The 22,652-nt window shown below is 37.9% G+C and overlaps 1 protein-coding gene across 23 annotated transcripts in view; it reads right to left on the minus strand.

The window, feature by feature from the left end:
- Window positions 1-723: 723 nt before the first annotated feature.
- The window catches only part of C2CD5 (C2 calcium dependent domain containing 5), a 109,031-nt gene continuing 87,102 nt past the window's right edge, over window positions 724-22,652 (minus strand). For 10 of the 23 annotated variants that reach the window (XM_007517895.3, XM_016185924.2, XM_016185922.2 and 7 more), the window contains 10 exons: window positions 21,989-22,050; window positions 21,694-21,792; window positions 20,744-20,833; window positions 20,209-20,296; window positions 18,609-18,695; window positions 9,465-9,515; window positions 8,440-8,541; window positions 6,938-7,128; window positions 3,288-3,434; window positions 724-2,012 (listed from right to left, as the gene is read on the minus strand). In XM_007517895.3, the coding sequence (XP_007517957.1) occupies window positions 1,881-2,012; window positions 3,288-3,434; window positions 6,938-7,128; window positions 8,440-8,541; window positions 9,465-9,515; window positions 18,609-18,695; window positions 20,209-20,296; window positions 20,744-20,833; window positions 21,694-21,792; window positions 21,989-22,050 (1,049 nt within the window). In that variant the 3' untranslated portion in view covers window positions 724-1,880. The remainder of the gene's footprint in view (window positions 2,013-3,287; window positions 3,435-6,937; window positions 7,129-8,439; window positions 8,542-9,464; window positions 9,516-18,608; window positions 18,696-20,208; window positions 20,297-20,743; window positions 20,834-21,693; window positions 21,793-21,988; window positions 22,051-22,652) is intronic. The other 13 variants (XM_060194503.1, XM_060194505.1, XM_007517893.3 and 10 more) reach the window with 4 other exon arrangements.

The raw sequence follows: 22,652 nt of genomic DNA on the forward strand, positions 1-22,652 counted from the left end.
CCAGTCAACTACCTGCATTTTTCCAAACCTACCTTAAATGTCAACTCTTTTGGGAAGTTACCTTGAAGCCAACCAAGATACAGTTCCTGAGTGAAGAAAGTAGGTCTTTCAGAGCCACAGGTCAGTGCTGGGATCCTGGAACCACTACTCAGAGCATCTCTGTGAGTTGTGAGAATGCTTTGCTTGACTTCTTCAACTGTATGAGGCTCACCTAGAGTAGCTGCCTAGTAGGGTTCCATAAAGATTAAAAGGATTAAAACAAAAGCACATGTATTAGGCTCCCTGGCAAGCCTACAGAAGGCAGAGCAGATAATCAGTAAACACCAACAATTGTTATAGTGCCATCTATCATTTTTCTACAAATTGTTTAGTCAATGCAGCACTGAAATAAGCTCCAGGGGAGTAGGAATTAATTTATGTTTTATTCTCTGCTTGGTAAAGCTTTGTCCTGAGACCCAATAGGCACCTGACAGCTGAATGAATCCCCACCTATCAGGCCATCAAAATGCCCACCAGGATATTTGTATGTATTTTCCTCCCAGAATTAAGAACAAGATCTTCCATAATGGCTATTGATTGAAGGAATGAAGGTTGTTGGCTGACTGAAGGAAGGAATGAAGATCAGGTGAAAAATGATTTCAGGCAACTCTCAGTACTACATCACAGCAGTTAACAGAAAAAGAGAGAGGGAGAGAATGAGAGATATTTAAGAAGAATCCATACATCTTTATAAACTTTTATTTAAAAAATAAAATTATAAACAAAATACAGAAAAATATTGACACCTGTGATACAAGGAAATAACTCTAATCTTTAAAACGCTTGTTATCCTGGAAGAGCTAGATCACGAGCTTTGTAAAGAAATATTTACTGTGCAGAGGAGAAATGTTCTTTTAAGGTTCATTTATAATAGGTATTTGGCATTGACACAAAAACTGTTTCTATGTATACATTCAATATTTTGCAGCATATTTACATTCAAGTTACATCTTCAAATTCTATGCCAAACACGGTCTAAGTCACCATAAAAAAATCCCTAGTATGTCATTAAAGTTCTCTTTATTTGGTAGGAGTAAAGAATAGCTTTATCAGAAAATAATTTACCATTCCTACTAGATCAATTATAATTTCTCTACTTCAACAAAATCCACTGATCATTTTCTTCCTAGTCAGAGCAAAACCTGTTCTAGACAAGTCAAATGTTAGCTCAAACAGAATCAGTTTTGAAATTAAAGTCATTTTTCTTACCTCCTAAGAGATTTATCAAAGTTTTTCAGTGAAAAGACACCAACTGTGATATGTCTTTTTTTTTTTTCTCTTGTACAACAGAACACACTGGGGATACAAGCTGCAACATTTAAATTTCTCCCTAAAAGATTACTAGAGCAATTTTCTGTTATCAAATTCCTCTTCAAAATAAGACACATTAAGAAACCTATGTAGCAATTTTCTGAAAAGTTTTCTCCATTTCCACCCACACATTCCTCTACCAATAATTTGAGGAGTTCAGGCCAGTGTTTCTGAGAGACACTAGGGTAGCCAATGAGGTTTCCAGATAAGCTTTCCATCTTTCTTAAATAACAATTTTATTAAAAATCAGCATAAATCACACATGCCTTCTATTTTTGTTGTATTTCTCTGAGACAACTTACGGAAGGGTTAAGGTTCTAAGGAACCTTTCTGTCTAGAATCTGTAAACAAGATCTTCCCGCATTCAAGTGATTCCAGAGAAATCAAATCTACCCTTGTAATGTAGCAATTCTTCCTTAATTATCTCAAATTTAGTTCAAATTTTTTCTCTTAAAAAAAAAAAGTCTGGCACGGTAACAAAAGAGATGATTCACTGGGCTGAGGTCCCTCATCCCCATCACTTCATCACTTCACGTGGTGACTTCTCCTCCAGCACAGGACTGCTGGCAGTTGGCAGTCGGCTGCTGAGTTGATATCACTTCTAATTCGGATTCACGAACGAAAATCACCGCGTCACCACTGACATTTATAAGACACTGCGCCTATGAAACAAGATGGGGCATTCAGTCACAGACTTAACTGCGTGCTCAATAATCTGCTACTATATAAGGGTGGCTGCGATAAGGCATCCAAGCAAGCCGTTACAGGGAAAGTGACCAGTCCCAAAGAAAAATAAGCAGGGAAAGAGGGCAATTCACAGGAGACTCAGAGAAGCCAGCTATTAATACTGTTATTTTCATTTTATTTATTATTGGATAGAGACGAGAGAAGTTGAGATGGGGAGAAGATAGAGAGGAAGAGAAACAGAGAGACACCTGTAGCACTACTTCATCACTTGTGAAGCTTTCCTCCTGCATTTGGGGACCAGGACCTTGAATCTGAGTCCTTGTGCTCTGTGATGGGAGTGCTTAACCAGGTGTGCCACCACCTGGCCCCTCTTCATAGTGTTCCTTAATTTAAAAAAAAATTTTTTTTGCCTCCACGTTTATCGTTGGGGCTCAGTGCCTGCACTATGAATGCATTGCTCTTAGAGGCCATTTTTTTCCTTTTTATTTTCTATTTTATTTGATAGGACACAGATAAATTGAGGGAGGAGACAGAGAGGAAGAGAGAAAGAGAGATACCTGCAGACCTGCTTCACTGCTGGTGAAATTTCCCTGCTGCAGGTAGGGAACGGGGATCAAACACAGGTCCTTGCACATGTGTGATTAACTTGATGTGCCACCACCCAGCACCATTATTTATTTATCTCATTATTTTTAAGGGAAATTTCAATAACAAATTTAAGTGTCTTAAGAAAACTGAAAAAAAAAAAATAATAAAGACATTCTAAAACATGGGATCTGAGGACAACATCTGGCCTCCATGTGGTCAGGCCTGTTAGCACAGGTTTTAGACTATATATATATATGTATGTATGTATGTATGTATTTATTTATTTTACCTTTTTGTTGCCCTTTTTTTCATTATTGTAGTTATTATTGTTATTGATGTTGTTGTTGGACAGGACAGAGAGAAATGGAGCAAGGAGGGGAAGACAGAGGGGAGAAAAAGATAGACACCTGCAGACCTGCTTCACTGCCTGTGAAGCAACCCCCCTGTAGGTGGGGAGCCGGGGCTCAAACCGGGATCCTTACGCTGGTCCCTGTGTTTTACACCACATGCGCTTAAGCTGCTGAGCTACCGCCCAACTCCCTTAGACAGTATTTTAAGTGTCTGAAATCAAAGTGCTCTGAAGGCACTTTGTTTCTTGAGGGGAAGATGAGGAGGGGAAAGGTCAGGGGTGGGGAGTGAGCAGATGGGTAATTACACATCACCTGGTTTTTATTTGGATTCTCCATGAAGACGCACTGCTTCATGATGTAGGACACGACAGCATTCCCTCCCAAAGCAGCGACGTGAGCTCTCACCATGGCAAACACTTCCGCAATGAAAGCATGGAGGAAGCCACTGACTCCACCTTCCTAAAACATAACATGCAGAAGAACAGCAAGTTATCAACACATACATGCGAATGTACATAAAATGCTAAAGCGCGTTTGTAAAAACGGCTTAGACGGCAGCCCAGGAGGGACAGCACTGGACTTGCAGATGTAAGGTCCAGGCTTTGATACTTGGCACTAAATATGCCAGAGTGATGCTCTGGGTCTTTCACATTAATGTATCAACCTTTCTTTTTAAAAGTTGAAATGATCTTCACAGAGGATGTTTCATTTTCTTTTTTAAAAAATTATTATTGGATAGACACAGAGAAATTGAGAAAGGAGGGGGAGATAGCAAGGGAAAGAGACAGACACCTGCAGCCCTGCTTCACCACTCGTGAAGTTTTCCTCCTATTGCTGGGGACCAGGGGATTTGAACCCGGGTCCTTGCACACTGCAATGTGAGTGCTTAAGCAGGTACGCCACCTCTTGGTCCCCATTTCCTTTAAAATGGGGTGTGTGGCATGAATGAACAAACAGACCTTCACAGGACACATGTCTATAACAGGAGGTTATGTTCTCACTTTACAGATGGTGACACTGAGCTGAGAGAGTCCGTAACATGCCTGTGGCCACCTGTGAACACACAGGTAGGACATGGTGGAGGCAGACCCCAACCTGTCCCTCATCTTCATTCTCTCCCACTAGCAAATCATTCCCATTACTACTTAAACAGATAAGTCTGAACAACACAGTATTCTTGATAACCATATTTCCAGCTCTAAACCATGACGTAGTCCTCATTGCCTCTTTTTTTAGAGTATATATGTAGTTTAGAATTATATATCATTTAATATATACATACATATATATATACATATATACATACATATATATATATATATATATATATATAGAGAGAGAGAGAGAGAGAGACAGAAATTAACAGATAAAGAGTTTGAGAAAGACACCTGCAACCCTGCTTCACCGATCCTGAAGCTTCTCCCTTTCAGGTGGGGACAGGGGCATGAACCCAGGTCTCTGCCCATGAACAAGTGTGCCACCACCTGGCCCCCTCAGTATATATTTCTCTCTCTCTCTCTCTTTTTTTTTTATCTTTTAATTTTAGCAGTTTTCTTCTTGCCTTTTAATCAAGAACTTCTGATAGCAGAGTAGAAGAAATTAGAGAGGGGCAATTTTCTTTATTTTTTCTTTCAGCTATTTATTTTGTAACCATGGGCCTATGCATACCCGCTTTTACAATCCACAAATGGCTTTTCCATTCTTTTTTATTTTTGATAAAAAGACGGGGAGAGACACTACAGCACTGGAACTTCCTTTGGTCCTGGAGCACCTACCATATAGGGCTGGGGTTCAAACTCAAGCCACGTGTATTGCAATGTACATTCCCTATCAGGGGAGCTATCTCCTGGCTCCCAGAGGGTAATTTTAAAAGGACTAAATGGCTGTGAACAAATCGCTCATCCACAAAATTGGGGATATTTTTACCATAAAGTTAATACTACAAGTCTCTGTTGAAGGGAAACCTACTGTGAAGCAGTGTTTTGGAGCATGGTTGCTTCAGCATTAAAGAGCACTTAGGAAATACTCTTTATGGACTCAAAACAGTCAAATATCCCTGAGCGATTAAGAACAGCAGGAAAAAGCATCAATTCAGCTTCTCATCCCCAGATTTCTTGGTCAAACTGAATGGACCTCTATGTGCAATCGATTTTAATGCTACACTAAAAGGTTTTTGAGAATATTTTGCTCAAGTTAAGTTTCTTTCCCTCTACAACATAATTAGGATGATTTTAAGAACTATTTTCAGAGGGGTCAGGTGGTGGCACACCTGGTTGGATGCACACACTAGTGTGCAGGGGCCCCAGGTTCAAGCCCCTGGTCCTCCACCTGTAGGGGGTAAGCTTCATGATGATGGAGCAGAACTGCAGGAGTCTCTCTCTCTCTCCTCCCTTCCTCAATTTCTGTCTCTATCCAATAATACAAAAATAAAAGCTATTTTCATGAGGCATGCTGCCACATACTTTAGGGGATTGTGAAACTATACACCTGTCACAACAAATCTTGTAAGTTAACATTTCCTCCATAAAGTCATTTGGTAGGAAACAAATAAAACAAATTGCTTTGTCTGAGGGCCAGGAATATAGTAGCTCAGTGGCAGGACACACATTTTGCATGAACCAAGTCCTGGATTCAATCCCTGGCATCTTCCCCCACAAACAAAACAAACAAACAAACAACCCTCATTTGTCTTAAAGGTAATCCAAGTAATCACATGTTAGAAACAACACGCTGGTGAACACAAAATCATCTTCTGTGGACCCTGAGCAGGACTATGTGCTGGGTGCTGGAGAGAACACACCATACGAACTTAGTGTTTGTCTGTCTGCTTTTTAAATATTTTGCTTTGTTTATATTTCTTGCTTTGGGTTTTATTTATTTTTTTTGGACAAAGACAGACATTAAGTGGAAAGGGAGAGAGACACAGACACACACACCTGCAGCACTGCTTCACCACTCATAAAGCCTCCCCTCATAGGAGGGGACTAGAACATGAACCCGGGGCCCTTGGGCATTGTAACATGTGCATTCTACTGGGTGCACCACCACCCGGCCCCATACTAGCAGTTCTTATGAAAGCTGCTCCACTTAAGGACGTACATCTAAATGGAGGAACACTACTGGTGAAATAATGTGGGAAGCGCACAGCTAAGGCATCTTTGTAGTGAACACACATTTCAAAAGACTGCAAACTGCCACTAAAGCAGAATTTGAAAAATTTAGGGTTCCACTCAGTAACTTAAATGTTTCCTTATCTATGATATTAATGTGTTCAGCAGCCATTTCCCATAACGATAACACACAGTATCTATATGATCTTTCTGTGGAATTTAAACTTCTATAGAACAGAAGGTATCGCAGGCTGATTGATGAATTTTGACCACATCAAGTAAACATCACTACTGTTATCTTGCAAACAAATTCACTTAATGATATCAGTGTCAGCTGAAAACCTAATAAATGAAATTCTCATGCATTGATAGAGAAAATGGAAGTAAGCAGACTCATCCTTTTTGAGAGGAAATGATAGAGTTGTATAAATTATGCCCACAGACATATAACTGTAATAGAGAGTCCTACTACTTTGAAATATAACCCCTTTAAAGTTGCAATTTGCCTTATCTCTGGAAAATAACTACTAAGAAAACTACAAGGTTCTTTCAGGACTATTGGAAACCTCTAATCAAACATGGATAAATTTTCTTAATTACCCTATGATAAGGATCTATTATTGATAATAATAAATGTGCTAAAGCCCAACACAACTCTTGTGAAATACTAGCTGCTATGTGAAGTTTATTAAATTTAATCTGGAATCCAGAGAAACTACTAGGGAAAAAAACACGTACCTTTATTATTTTTGGCAGCAAACAACTTGAAACATGTTTCATTTTGTCACTAATACCAAAAATCAAACATATCTCACAAAGACAATGAAACGATGTCTATAATAGATATGTTACCTCACGAAGAGAAGTAGTTTCCCGAATAAAAAACATGTTAATTATCCCAAGATATTTAGTAATTTTCGCTCCAGGAATGAAAGAAAGAGGTGTCATCTTAACAACCCCAACTGTAGAGTTTGCACAGGGTGGTGCAGAACGATTCCGGAAATTCCCTTCACCCATTGGGCTTGCTTTTTCCACGGTCACAGCTACAGAGAAAGAAGAGAAAGTATTTTAAGATCGGATGCTGGTAACTGGACTACTCCCTAAGGTGTTTAAGAAAGTGGTGACAACATTCAGCTGTCTTGTGAGGCTAAGCCATGTCATGAGAGAAAAGATATTATCATGCACTGCATGCAATTAAAGAGATAAAGAAAAAAAATGTGAGAAGAAATGCTGAAATGGAATTCTTTTGGAAGAAAAATGGCATTCCTGCAAAAGAAATGTTGATGCAGTGTGGCTACACATACAATGATCATTATAGAGTGAAGAGAAAGAAAAGCGGCAGAGCATTAAAAATTATCTGCTGGAAGAACAAATTATTACAAAGAGTGTGAAAGTTGTATTTTCCAGTGCGTTTTTTTTTTCATCTTTTTCAAATGACTTCATCATTTTCAACTTGTAGATAAACCTTATATAACCAAGTTGTAAAAGGCTTATTTGCCAAGCTTCTTTAGCCAACCTACTCATAATTAAGAAAAAAACAAAAACAAATGATCTTGGCTATCTAAAACTTCTTTGTATAACAGCTACTACTTACCAAATAATTACTGCAAGTCACATATATGTGTATGATCCTTACATCAACCTGGCAGTACAGGTATCATCTCAATTTCACACATGAGGAAACTGAGGTACAGAGAAGTTAATTGACTTGCCCAAGGTCTAACAGCTATTAAATGGCACTTACACAATTCAAAACCAGATCTGGCTGGTTCCATATGCTGCCACTGGTCTTCTAAACTATCATAGGCCCTTCTCTTTTAATGTACTCTACACTCTTTCACTCAAATACATTAATATCACAGTATACCAAAATCACATGGACTAACCTATCTGCAGAGCAAGATAAAGAAGTTCATAGCAATGCTTCTGACTCTAGCAGTGAGACAGAATGAAATATGTTTTCTCCAGAAATATCTCATTCTTTAACTTTCTGGACAGCATACTTTGGAAAACTGACAACTGCCATATGCTACATAGTACCTTGAGTCCTTCAATGAGAGAGTTGATTGTTTTCACCCATTAAAGCTAAAGGGTGACATCTATCTATGTACTTTTAAAAATACTTTCACAAAATAAAAAAAAATAAAATAAAAATGCAATTCTACAGTTCAAGGTAACAAGTCTACAGATCCTTCAAGTCACTTGTGCTAAATGGCCATGAAAGTCTGCAGCTTTCACACTCTAATACATGATTGGTTGGCAATGTTGTTATGGGGCAGTAAGGTCTAGCCTTCACCACTGGGAAATCAGGGATATGCTTCTCAGATCATAATGTGGTAGAAACATCCGCCTACTTGTCTTAATTGATCCGCGCCTTATGGTCTGAGCTTTCAGTTTAATGAGCTCTATCCAGCTGCTGCATCTGTCTGCAAAGGAACTGTAATCAACTGACGTTGCTGAAAACACAGACAGAAAACAAAAGAAAAAAAAACAAAGGAAAAAATATGGATGACGTCTCTTACTCGTCACAACAATCCTTCCGATGACATAATTTAACTATAACTTAGAAAATGAATGGCCCTTTCAAGTCACATAGAGAGGCAGCAGAGGCAAGCTGTAGACACTGATTTGTCCAAAACCAAGTTCTCACTTAGCCGGCTGGGCATTTCGGATGATGTCAGAGCTATATGGTCTTAGAATGCAAGTGAGTGGGAGCCTACCCCAATTATTGGGGGAAGGGCCATACAATATGATTAACTAGTTTTACTGCCCATTCTTTTTTACTTTATATGTTTCAGATGTTTATATGTGAGCACTTTAATTTATAACCCAAACTTTGTGAATAATCCTGTCCTCACCTTTAACCCCAAAGTCAAAAGCAGAGCATCAAATATTGAAGAGCACGTGACAAATAAATAAATAAATAAATCACTACTTACTACTTGGCTTATCTTTTTAAAATATCTTCTTTTCTATCATCAGTAACAAGAAAGAAACAGTCATTCTGGTCAATATTCTGTTTCTATGTCTGATTTTGGCAACAAAGATTCTGATAACATGGGTTGGGGGTGAACCTAATCAGTTCCCTTTTTACAAAGAACAGTGAGTCACTAAGCTCCAAGGACAGTGTTCAAGAGTTCAAATTTTATTTCTAGAAACTGGGAGATGATTAAAGCACTAGACATTTTTTACACATCAGATATATATATATATATATATATATATATATATATATATATATATATATTCATATTCTTCTAAGTGTGGCAAGGCCATAAGGGAGTCTACTCTAGGGCACCTCTCCAATGTGTGTGCCCACGCACCATGGCACTAGGACCTCATACCCTGGGTGACTGTTGGCTCCATGAGACAAACTCACCTCTCTGTGCAGCTGGTATACCTGAGTTAGAACGTGCACTCTCCAGGTGTTCTAATAAGACAATATGAACAACATTAGCTTGAATGCTAAGTGAAAGCCAGTAGCTCTTCTTTGCTGCTTGTTAATGCTCTCTACAAAGCCAGGCGAAGAGGATGAAGTCTTCATGGCTTCAGTTCCAAAATCAAACCAAATACAAATGTTTAGGTTTAAAATGCAGTTTTCTCTTGACACATGAGATCTAGCTCAGTTAAACAAGTACCATGCCAAGGAAGACCACTTGTTACTGTAACACAAAAAGAATTTCAGAAACTTTAGAAGGCTGGAGAAAATGTAAACATGGTAACAAATGTTAGAAATAGGCTGAAAGCAGAATGTGAGAAAAATAGATGCAGGAAATGGTCAATGAACTGGGAAGATAATCTGAAATGACACGTAAAGGGAAATGTCTGTGGGGAGAAGAGTCAGTGAGACAGGACATCACAGACAAGGCAATGACTGATGTCTCATCCAAGAGCTGCTGGCTGGTCCAGACCTACCCCCTGCAGCCCTGCATCCAGACTCTATGGTTCCCTCTGCAGTATCAAGACTTCCTGGCACAGAAAGTAACTATTATCTACAGAAATAAAGAGGGCTCCCAGACTAGAATTACTTCCTTTCCAGTAGTTTATACTTTCATTAGACTAAGGAGGTATTTTCTAAGTCTTCTATTAAAATATCCCATTCCTGGTGCTGGCACACCTGGCTGAGCGCATGTTACAATGCACAAGGACCCATGGTCAAGCCTCCGGTCCCCACTTGCAGGGAGAAAGCTTTGATTGATGAAGCAGAGCTGTAGGTGCCTCTCTGTCTCTTCTCTCTATCTCTCCCTTCCCTCTTGATTTCTGACTATCTCTATCCAATAAATAAATATAAAAATTGTTTTTAAAAAGTCCATTCTTTTTCATGTTCATACTCTGCCATACTAGCATATGTGAATTTTTTCAAAGAATTTTGTGACTGAAGTAAGTTAGAAATAACTCAAAAGAAATATTTAAAAAATGGCAGTAATTGGGGCCAGCTACATTTAAATAAAATTTATAAAATGTCATTATCTTTTTATGTTGTTGGTGGGTTGTTCTTTTGGTAGTATTCTTAAATTAATAAACATCAGAGAGGCCAGGTGGTGACACACTTTGTAGATTGTACATGTTACCATGAACAAGGACCTGGGTTCAAGTCTCTGGTCCCCATCTGCAAGGGAAAAACTTCCCAAGTGGTAAAGAAGTGTTGCAGGTCTCGGTCTCTCTCGGTCTCTCTCAGTCTCTCTCTCTCTCTCTCCCTATCTCCCCTTCCTCTCAATTCCTCTCTGTCCTATCCAGTAAAATAGAAAGAAGAAAAAAGGGTGGTGGGGGTATGGCTGCCAGGAGTAGTGGATTCATAGTGCAGGCACCAAGACTCCTAGATAACCCTGGTAGCAATAAATTAAGAAAAAAAGAGGAGGAGGAGGAGGTGGTAGTGTCAGCAGCAGATGCTACAGGGAGATAACCAGAGCAAAACTGACCTCTGAGCATAGCCAGGCAGAGCTGAGCAGGCACAGAGGCTGCCAGAGGCTTGCTTGCATGTCCCAGAAGAGCCCATCTTTCCTTGTGGCTTGTACAGCACTAACTGGGGGAGTGGAGGGGGTGGACTTTATCGTCCTACCATGAGATTACCTGAGTAGTAAGGAATTCCCAGTAGCAAGTGTATATAAACTAATGGGAAATGTCCACAGGAAGTGCTTAAGCATGGAGGAAGTACTTACTCTTCTTTAAATATATGAGGTGAAAAAAAAAAAAAAAAACCCAGCCTCTCCAATAACTGGTACAAAGGTGTTGGGGTCAGCTGTAGTAAAGTTCTATACTGGTCACCAACCCTTCTGACAACTCTCTCACTTTATCTGAGTGTAATTTACAGACGGTCTTTTCCCTGGATAACTAAAAACAGAGACAACCTTCCCTGGACATATTATGAAAACTACTAAAGGAAAAAAAATTCTGAAAAGATTCTGGCAGATTCTAATCTATGCAGTCTCAAGTCTTTAAGTCTTTTATTTCCCATCTATGCATTCTAAGTTTTATGAAGAGTTCCTGTTCTGTTCTCTTAGGTATTTGCATCACTCTACAGTGCAATGACTACTGACTAGTTATGTCCTGCCACTGTCTTTATGGTGCTGGGCTGAGATAGAGGTGTGCAAACACTCAGTATCAACCTTGTCCATGATGGTACTCGAACACGAGGGGATGGTTAATGCAACTGTCATGGTATAGTTATGAGTTATTAAGGAATAAAGAAAAATGGATTCCATTTTGATAGATCACAAGGGGTAGAAAAAACTCAACTCCAATGTACAGGTAGACATGTATCGAAAGGCAATTAGCATCTCTATTCAGGTCATGAACACATCCCACAATAGGTTCAGTTTCCTAGCCTGTCTGCCTTTCTTCTCTCAATCCTCTGCTGTTTTCCTACCTGTTTTCAAGCAGTCTCCTCCCTGCCTCACTCCCATCCTTTATTTTAGTTCTCCAGAATAATCTCTTCTGTCAGTTTTTATTTGCTTTTGGCTCTTTCTGACTCTGGATTCCACTGTCTTTGAGTGCCTTAAAGAAGTTCTTTCTCTCTCTCACTCACTTCTCCATTGTTCCTCTTTCTTTCCCACGTCTTGGATGACTTTTCCCCACATTTTCCTCTCTCCTCGTTTCTATCTCCCTCCTGTTCTCCAGTCCCTCATATATCTCTGCACTTGGGACTTCCCAATGATTATAACCCAGAGAACTCTAGTGATTTTCATTGTTGCTGACCTTTGCTCATTGTGACAAAAATGTGTCTAAAATGAAAAGAAGGGCTGGGGAGATAGCATGATGGTTATGCAAAAGACTTTTAAGCCTGAGGTTCTGAGGTCCCAGGTTCAATCCCCAGCCCCACCATAAACCAGAACTGAGCAGTGTTCTGGTCTCTTTCTCCCTCTTAGCATCTTCCCCTCTATCTACTCTTTCTCATTAAAACTAAAAAAAGAAAAGAGAAGAAAAGAAACATAGGCATGCAATGAACTGTTAACATATAGATGCCATCAGCTAGTAGGAAAAAAAATAGTGTGTGTAAGAATTCAGAACCATTGAGTGGCAGTAAAAAATGAAAGCTAATTAACTTTTGTAGTTCTTATAGACTATATTTCTAGTTGCTAGATTGAAATAATGTGAGACAATTAAGTTTTTAAAAAGTCATCTCTCAAAATCAAGTTTGATTTAATAACAACAAAAAAAAGTAACTTTTATATCCTCCTGTAAAAATCAAAACAAAGCAATCAGGCAGTGGTACACTTGCTTGAGTACATATATGCAAGGACCTGGGCTTGGGCCCTTGCTCCTACCTGCAGGGAGGAAGCTTCATGAGCACAAAGCAAGTCTACAGATGTCTATCTTTCTCTCTCTTTTCTATTAACTTCTCTCTGTCCTATAAAAAAAAAAAAAGACCTCCAACATAGTGCCAACACCAGTAATAACCTTGCTGGCAATACAAATAAATAAACCAAAAAAGCCAGGGAGATAGCACAATGCTTATGCAAAAGATTTGCATCCCTGAGTCTTAGAGATGCCAAGTTCAATTCCTTAATCACCATACACCAGAGCTAAGGAGTGCTCTGATTAAAGAAAAGAAAAGAAGGTGTATTCCAGTTTTTTGGGGTGAAGGACTCTGAAAATATCCAAGAGGTCTAGTCTGTCAATCTCTTCATTCAATTCTCTTGTATCTTTGTTGGTTCTCTGCTTTGTTGATCTAAGTGTGAGAGTGGGGTATTGAAGTCTCCCACTATTATTGTATTACTATTGATGTATTTTTGAAATTCTTTCAGTAAGTGCTTGACGTATTTACATGGTCTCTCATTGGGTGCATAGAGATGTTAATGATTGTTAAGTCTTCTTGGCTGATTGATCCTCTAATCATTATGTAATGTCCTTGCCTATCTTTTATTACTTTATTTAATTTAAAATCTATTGTATCTGAGATGAGAATGGCTGTTCCTGCCCTTTTTTGTGGTCTGTTAGCCTGTATGACAGTTTTCCATCCTTTCACTTTAAGTCTGTGTTTATCTTGTTGTGACAGATGGGATTCTTGCAAGCAGCATATGGTTGGATTATGTTTTCTGATCCATCCCCCAACTCTGTGCCTTTTGATGGGTGAGTTTAAGCCACTGACATTTATTGATATTATGGATTTAATGTATTGTAGTGCCATTGTTCAAAAAAAAAATTTTTTTTTGTTTGCTCTGATATATTGCCAGTATTATAGTGATGTTCTTGTTTATAAGAGGTCTTTTAGAACCTCTTTCAGGGCCAGTTTGGTGATGGTTGCCTCCTTTAACTGTTGTTTGTCTAAGAAGGTTTTGATCCCTCCATCTAGCTTGAATGAAAGTCTAGCAGGATATACTATCCTTGGTTGAAACCCTTTTTCATTCAGGGCTCGATAGATATCTTGCCACTCCCTTCTGGCTTTTAGAGTTTGAGTGGAGAAGTCTGCAGATAATCTTATGGGTTTTCCCTTGTATGTGACTTTTTGTTTCTCTCTTGCAGCCTTTAGGATCCTTTCTTTATCCTTACTTCTTCTCATTGTGACTATGATGTGTCTTGGTGTCTTCAGGTCTGGGTTGATTCTGTTTGGTACTCTCTGGGCCTCCTGAATCTTGATGTCCTTTCTGTTATTCAGGTCGGGGAAGTTTTCTTCTATTATTTCCTCTAGAATGTTTGCTTCCCCTTCCTCTCTTTCTTCCTCTGGCAGGCCAATTATGCGAATGTTACTTCTTTTGAGATCATCCCCTATGTCTCTGTTGTTGTTTTCAGTGTCTCTCAATCTCTTTTTAAGCTCTTTCACCTCTTTCTTTGTTTTCTCTAACTCATCCTCTGTCTGACTAATTCTGTTTTCTGCTTCTGTTAGTCTGCTTTCCCTTGCCTCAGCTTCTTTCTTCATTACAGCTATTTCAGTTCTCTAATTGCCTCAAGATAATCAGTATTTTCCTTGGGGGTCTCAACTGTTGTTTCCCTAATACTGCCATCTGGCACATATTGATAGTAGTATAATTCCCCACACATTTGTCATTAATATATTAAGTTCTTGAGATTCACAATATGGTTTCTAATATGTCGAGATCTATGTCTTTAGTTAGTAACATGCTAACTTTCAAAAAATTTCCTAAGTAACTATTATCTCTGAGAAAGATCGAGCTTTTATTTTTTTTAATTTTTATTATTTTATTTTATTTATTTATTCCCTTTTGTTGCCCTTGTTGCTTTATTGTAGTTATTAGTTGTTGTTATTGATGTCATCATTGTTGGATAGGACACAGAGAAATGGAGAGAGGAGGGGAAGACAGAGATGGGGAGAGAAAGACAGACACCTGCAGACCTGCTTCCCCGCTTATGAAGCAACTCCCCTGCAGGTGGGTCGGGGCTTGAACTAGGATCCTTATGCCAGTCCTTGTGCTTCGCGCCATGTGCGCTTAACCTGCTGCACTACCACCTGACTCCCAAGCTTTTATTTTTAACCTTCCTCCCATATTCCTTTCTTTCACATTCCTTAAGCTCACTCTATTTGTTCAACTTCTTTTTTTCCTAGTTATCTTTTTTCAAAGTACTTTGAAAACCATTTCCAGAAAGATAAGCATAAATGTTTTCTTGATGAAGGAAAAAAAGAAAAACATGAATGTCGTGTAAAATGTATGATTGTCATCTTTTTTCTCATAGCATAATAGCTTCATATGAAAATATGCCACACCACCTATGTTCCCCAGTTTTCATCAAAGAACTTTGATGACCTTCACATGATAAAGTCCTCTAAGAGATGACTTGGGCTCAGCACCTTTTAATATCTCAAATTAGGAAAGAGCATGGTAATTAGCAAAGTAACATGAAATCTATTGATATCACAAATTTGGGGCATAATTTAAACTGTACTGTTAGCTTTAAAAAGAAGCCTAAGTGCAACAGAAGATAGGAAGAAAAAATTGAACATGAGTGGACAATTCAGGCCAGGCTTATTCTACTCACTGAATTAGAATACATGAAATTAAGTCATCGATTCTTCATGTGATATTCATTCACTTTAGTTGCACAAAGTTAAGGAAAGGTTTATCTACAAGTCAAAAGATGGAAGTATCAATAAACATATTGTGCATAGTTTTTGAGACCATGTCAATATAAGTGAAAATGAAGATTTTAATAAATCATACTATTTGTGATAAGAACCTGAAAAGCTAGAATTCAAAGTCTCCAGAATTTAAAAGAAAGAAGCCCTATGGGAGATTAGATAACTAACCCAACACACCTGTAACTACACATATAACTTAAAAAAAAAAACTATATATAAATGAATAGTAGTTGACTTGTAAGCCTATTATGGTTGCATATAGCAGTTTTTCTATATTTTTCTTTGTAGCATGTATTCCCTAGCACTCTTTGCCTTTCTCTCCTGTCTCCTCAAATTACTACACTTAATTTTTGCAGATATGTTTTCCTTCATGTGACAACAGTCAATTAGTTCATTAATGTTCTTTATCACGCTATCCTCAAATCTTCCAAAATAGTTTGAGGTTATCTATTTATTTATTTTTTAAATTAAGTAAAGCCCATGTCCTCCTGAAAAGAGTTGAGGAAGCAAAGACAATAAATAAGCATGCAGCATGTACTACACCTTACAAAACATTTACAAAAATGGAACACATAAAACTTTTTAGTTTACTGATGACTTTAAAATGTGGTATTTGTGGAAGTACACTGGTTTTGTAGTGGAGAACTACTTGGTAACATTTTTATATGTAGTCGTATTAGATGTGATGGTATTGACCATTATGATGACAATGGTGGTGGTGATGGGAAAGGTGGCATGATCTGATTCAGTGGTTTTCAAATGTTTGAAACCCTTTCTTCAAAGTCTCTTAGAGAAAACTAACACTTAAAGCAGCTTGAATTATGAACTGGTCTAGTCCAGGTATTGGGAGGGGAGGTAATACCTGTCTTCCTTATCCGCCATCTGCCTCAGCCCCTTTCCAAACTGCCTCCTGGGAAGACAAGAAACATCTCTAGAGAAACTCCCTCTTGCTTGTTGGAGTAAGAGTTAGAAATTCCTGGTTTACCTAATTAGAGTCTATCTGGAAAACTATATTAACTGAAGCTCAGTCGTAACTTAGCTTTTGTTTTACATTTTTATTTCCTTTTTGTTGCCCTTGTTGTTTTATTGTAGTTATTATTGTTGTTGTTATTGATGTCATCATTGTTGGCTAGGACAGAGAGAAATGGAGAGAAGGGGAAGACAGAGAGGGGGAGAGAAAGATAGACACCTGCAGACCTGCTTCCCCGCTTGTGAAGCAACTCCCCTTCAGGTGGGGAGCTGGGGGCTCGAACCGGGTTCTTTATGCCGGTCCTTGCGCTTTGCACCACATGCACTTAACCCACTGCGCTACTGCCCTACTCCCTTGTTTTACTTTTTAAGAGGAACATACTAATAACTGAACCACAGAGAAAATCCAAGAAATCAGAAAACAGTAAAGACTGGAGAGAATTTTAATGCTCTCATATTTACAGATACTTTCACATTTCAGTTCTCCAGCTGAGGCAGAAAGAATTTGTTCTCCTATGTGCTCAGCAGCAGAACTGAGAAGAGAATCTGACAATACTTTCTGTGGAGATTAGCTGGTATCAACACTATGACTACATTAGTCAGTAGGGAATCCCAAGTCCAGAAATAGCCATTCTCAGTAACTCACAATCCATCAAATCTCCCTGTTGGTCAGGTTTTTGGTTTGTGTTTCCCCTAACCTCATTCCATTTGAAAAGGTACCTAAAAGAGGTTTGTGTTTCCCCTAACCTCATCCCATTTGAAAAGGTATCTAAAAGAGGTTTGAAAAGTAACCCTGCATTAAATACAAGTTTCTGTACACAGTTGGTGGTTTCAAGAAAAAGAAAAAGAAAAAAAAAAAAAAAACCAGATCCTATCTGGTCAGATCTATGAAGATTCTTAACAGTTCTGCTTTTTCATCTGGAGGTTCTATTTAGTTTATAAATCTGAATGTGGATTATCTTTCCATTTGATTTTTCATTTCTTTTTTTTCAAGGAAGTTGAGGTCTGCTTGAATTTTTTATGGTGTGTGGGGTTGGGGGAGTCTGGTTGAGAATTTTAATTAGAAAGGAAAGACCACAGTTACCATGTTATAAAATTCAGAGTCTGAAGGCAGTTTATATTTTCATCTTCAAAATATGACATGTGAGCAGAGACAGGATTTCTGCTAGTGCAGTTGACTCTTCTAGCACAGATGCCATGTGAATGTAGCATTATTTTGTCATACTTGATTTGCTACTAGATAAAATAATCAACAGGTAGAAATCCTGAAATAACTTCACTTATAAAATGTAGAACTCAGAAAATCCCATTTCATTTTAATTTACTAAAGCATTGCTTTTAAAATACAAAACTCTGATCAAAAGAACCAGAAACTATATTCATTATAACATTACAAAACAAGATATTATAATTATGAAAACTTTTATCATGAAAAATGCACTAAAATCAGAAGGGAAATGGGAAAACTACTTCCCATTTTCTCCAAATACTGTAGATTTCTAAGGAGATTTACAACCACTAGGAGATAATCCTCTTGCATTAAAAAAAAAAATCTAAGTACATCACACTATTTGCCAATTATAGTCATAGCCCCTCTCCATACCCTACTTCTCCCAGCCCAAATCTATCCGTAACATCTGATGAAAGTAAGTATCTCATTGTCTATGATAAACCAAACATTTCTGAAAAGTTTCACTGCTGCTATAGAAAAGTTAACCCAGTTGATGTATCTTATGTATCATGTGTTATGTTACTTTGGGAAGCCTAAAGTTCTGAAAGTAAATGTTTAATACATCTGAAGCATAATAATGTAATACCTTATGAAAAATTACCTTAATAATTTTATAATGAGACTGCTTGAGAAATTAAGAAGAACATTGCTTTCTCCCTTTATGAACATGAAGAAACATGATGAGGGAATGAAGGACAAATTTCCATCTCAAGAGTGAGTCAGACTGCCTACAGTGAAGAAGTAAGTGAAAGACATGGGGAAGGTGCCTTCATTTCCTTTATTTAACCAACCTTTAGCCGGTGGGAAAGGATGAGAAGGAAGTGAATCTGAGCAGAGTTCCAGTGGAAACTGCAGAAGTTCTTCATTATCTGTAGAAGCTTGAGAGGCAAGAAATATACTAGTTATTTAGTAATGATCTCCTAGTAACTTTAAAAAAAAATTAAGAGTCTGGGGTCACACATATGTTTCTCCTCTCTCCTCACTTTGTTCTGAGTATTTCTCCCCTAGTGTCTCACAATTGGGCATTTACCTGCATGATGTTGAAAACAGGGCCACCTTTTGTGGGAGGACGATTGTGAGGTCCAGAAAGGATACTGCTGGGGGCCAGGAGAGGGCTCACCAGGTAGAGCACACACTTTACCATGAGTGAGGACTGAGTTCAGCTCCTGGGCAAACACATGTTTGCACATGAGCACTTACATGGGGAAAGCTCCATGAGTGGTCGAATGGTGCTATAGTCTCTCTCTCTATCTCTCATCCTCTACCCAGAAAACAAACAAGAAAATAAATAAATAAATAAATAAATAGTTCATTGGGAGTGGCAGAATCTTAGAAGCATGAAGAAGCCCTAGTGATAGGTGTGCTGTCAGAAAGAAAAGAAGAAGAGAAGAGAAGGGAAAAATTATGCTTATAAATGTCATGGTGCCTTGCAAGTAATTAAGCATGGAATAAAAACTATTATAATCCTGTTTTTCAACCTTCTTAGTTCTATGATACTTGTCAGTTATCATCTATTTCTTTCATAAATATTTAGATGCATAATTATTTAATGCATCTGACTGACATTAGCTTAACACGGCTGTGCATGCAAGTCTGATCGACTTAAAAATCTTAGACTAATCATGAATAACCTGTATCATCAATAAGTTTTTAAAATACAGAAAAGTTATGTTATTTCCTCGTTTTTGCAGGAGCACATAAGGGGTTTCTAATAATTTGGGTCTCTTTGGAACATATTAAAAAATGGTACTTTCTCAATTTTACTGGGCAAAGAATAACAATTCTGTGAACCTATTGACTATTATGGGTCTTTCCTGAGAAAAACCCAGCATGTTTATTATATTATGATTCTTCCCTCCCCCACCCCTTAAATGTTATGAGACTCCCTCCAAAGATCCCAGGTTAGGAATCTCTAGATTAGAGCAGAGTTAGTAAATGATACTGAAAGTCAGTAAAACAGATAACACTATCTAAATCAAATCAGCTCTTCATGCATGAAAAATACCAGAGCAGGGACCAGGTGGTGATGCACCTGATTGAGCGCACATATTACAATGTGCAAGGACCCAGGTTCAAGCCCCCGGTCCCCACCTGCAGGGGGAAAGTTTTGTGAGTAGTGAAACAGTGTTGCAGGTGTCTCTCTTTCTCCCTCTGTATCTCCCCCTTCCTTCTCAATTTCTGGCTGTCTCTATCCAATAAACAAAAAGTTAAAAAATATATATATATATCAGAGCAATCATATGCTTCTCTTTGCATTTATCTTGATAAAGACAAACATAAAACACAACACTATCTCCTCCAGAAACAATCACTGATATAATCAATCTGGCCTCCAGGATTCACCACTGAATTACAATTTACACCAATATGAAACAAGGACCATAGGTTTACCTCTTTGCAATGACTTTTCAATATGCGTTTTTGTGGTCTGTAAAGCCTGATTTTTGTCAAAAGTTATTGCAACTGCAGTGACTGTAACCTACAATCATAAAAACAACAGGATCAGCAAGATGAGTATTAACAAAATTAGGTTTTCTTACAGTTTTCTCCAGTACTGTAAACAGTTTAAATTGGCTAACTGCCTATCCTGGTTAAGATTCTCAACCAGAACTGTACATAAGCTCAGACACTCAGGTCAAAACTGAGCTAAATTGCACATGCAAATTCTAGAAGGAGCTTGAGAAACTGGGAACACTTCCACACAAGGGCACACTCCATGGTAAATGGACATCAAAACACACAGAGGATCCCATTCTCTGATAAACAGAAGTCAGAAAAAACAAAGCATGAGTGATGTGATTCCCGTTGACACGCTTAAGAAATATTTAGAGATGAAATAGTTACTAGCTAAGTCACTTAATCACAGACGGTTTAAGACAGATAGAAGGAAGAGGTCTTCTTTAGTAATAGACTGAGTCTTCATTACCTGAATCAATTCATCTTCAGGCAGAGACACTGTGAAATTTACATGGCAAAGGCAGCAGGGGATCATAGACCGGAGTTTAAAGTACAGACTCTGCACAAAAGAAAATGTTAGCGCACCAGCACTTCATTTAGAAACTTATAAAAACTGATGTTTAATGCTTATTATTTAAGGGCCGGTGAGAGATTCTAAGGATTTTTCAAATACAATTCATGGTGATAGTTACCAATTTTTATTATTTTGAGTTATCGGTTATCTTGTATTCAGAATACATTTTTACTGTGTGACTAGTGTTAGAACATATTTTAAGATTTTATAGACCATGAGGACTTATTCATGTTCATCATCAGTCATGAGATACAAGTCTTTATAAAAAAATATTCAAACACATAATTTTTCATAAAGCTTAAATCTCACGATTCCTACTTTGAGCAAACTTAAAAAAAAATAATTTTGGTGGGCCGAGCAGTGGCAAACCTAGTTAAGCACACATGCTACAATATAGAAGGACGTGGGTTCAAACCCCTGGTCTCCACCTACAGGGGGAAAGTTTCTTGAGAGATGGACCAGTGCTGTAAGTGTTGCTCTGTATCTCTCCCTATTTCTGCCTTCCCTCTAATTTCTGTCTCTACCCAGTAAATAAATGAATAAATAAAATATTTACAATAGTAATACTGGGTTGTTGGAGAAGTCATGATGTATTTTTCTGGTTTTCTATGCAAAAATGTGTCATGGCTTTTCTGACAACCCAATTAATCATTTTATACTATAGCTTGTTAAGTTGGGGAGGACAATTTGAGCACTTTATCACAAAGTCCAGTTAATAGTGACATGTAGATACAGATAATTCAGCCTACAACTTTGTAAGGCAGTCAGATTTTATGTACATTTTTTTTCTTTTTTTAATTTCATGATTTGGAAGAATTTGGTTAAATCAGTCAAAATTTTCCTACCTTGAGCAAGTTTTCACAGAGGTCATTAAAGTTCTTGTTGAGAGCCTGATTAGTCAGGTTAAGGCTGCTTAATCGAATTACTCTTACCGATGTGAACATCTAAATATAGGGAGAGATAATAACATGTCATCTTATTCTTTGTAACGTGATACCATAAAAGTAGATAGAATGTGCCCCATATGGTATGAAGAGAGGTAACATTTGCAATAATAACAAAGAGGAAATATGTTAAGAAGGAACTTGCTAAAAACATGTATAAGGTACTTAAAATTAATAATGAAAAACATTAATTTACCTGTATTTCAGATGTCCAATTATTTATACCAGGCATTATTTCTGTATTGCAACTATAAAAACCTGTCAAAATAAATAATAGTTAAAATATAATATTTAATTTTGTGTTAAATACTAACACCTTAAAATTACTACATGAAATTCTACTGAAAATTCCTTTTTTAAAATTAAATCCCCCCCCCCCCACCGCTGCCCACCTAAAACTCTATACCATCAGGAGACATTTAGACCATTTAGTGACTTATTAAAATGTTTTTCCTGGGAGCCGGGGGATAGTGCAACAGGTTAAGCGCATATGACACAAAGTGCAAGGACCTGTGTAAGGATCCCATTTCGAGCCCCTGGTTCCCCACCTGCAGGGGTTATTTCATGGGTGGTGAAGCAGGTCTGCAGGTGTCTATCCCTCTCTCCCCCTGTCTTCCCCTCCTCTCTCCATTTATCTCTGTCCTATCCAACAATAGCAATGGCAACAATAATAGTAACAACAACAACAAAATAGGAAAAAATGGCCTCTAGCAGCAGTGGATTCATAGTGCAGGCACAGAGCCCCAGAGATAACCCTGGAGGCAAAAAAAAAAAAAGGTTTTTCCTGTGTAAATGTAGAATTACAAATCAGTTCCACCGAATTTCTATGGTAAATATCTTTTCCATTTCTTCTCTTTAGG

Source organism: Erinaceus europaeus, chromosome 7, assembly GCF_950295315.1.
Source record: "Erinaceus europaeus chromosome 7, mEriEur2.1, whole genome shotgun sequence".
In the NCBI taxonomy this organism is placed as follows: Eukaryota; Metazoa; Chordata; class Mammalia; order Eulipotyphla; family Erinaceidae; genus Erinaceus; species Erinaceus europaeus.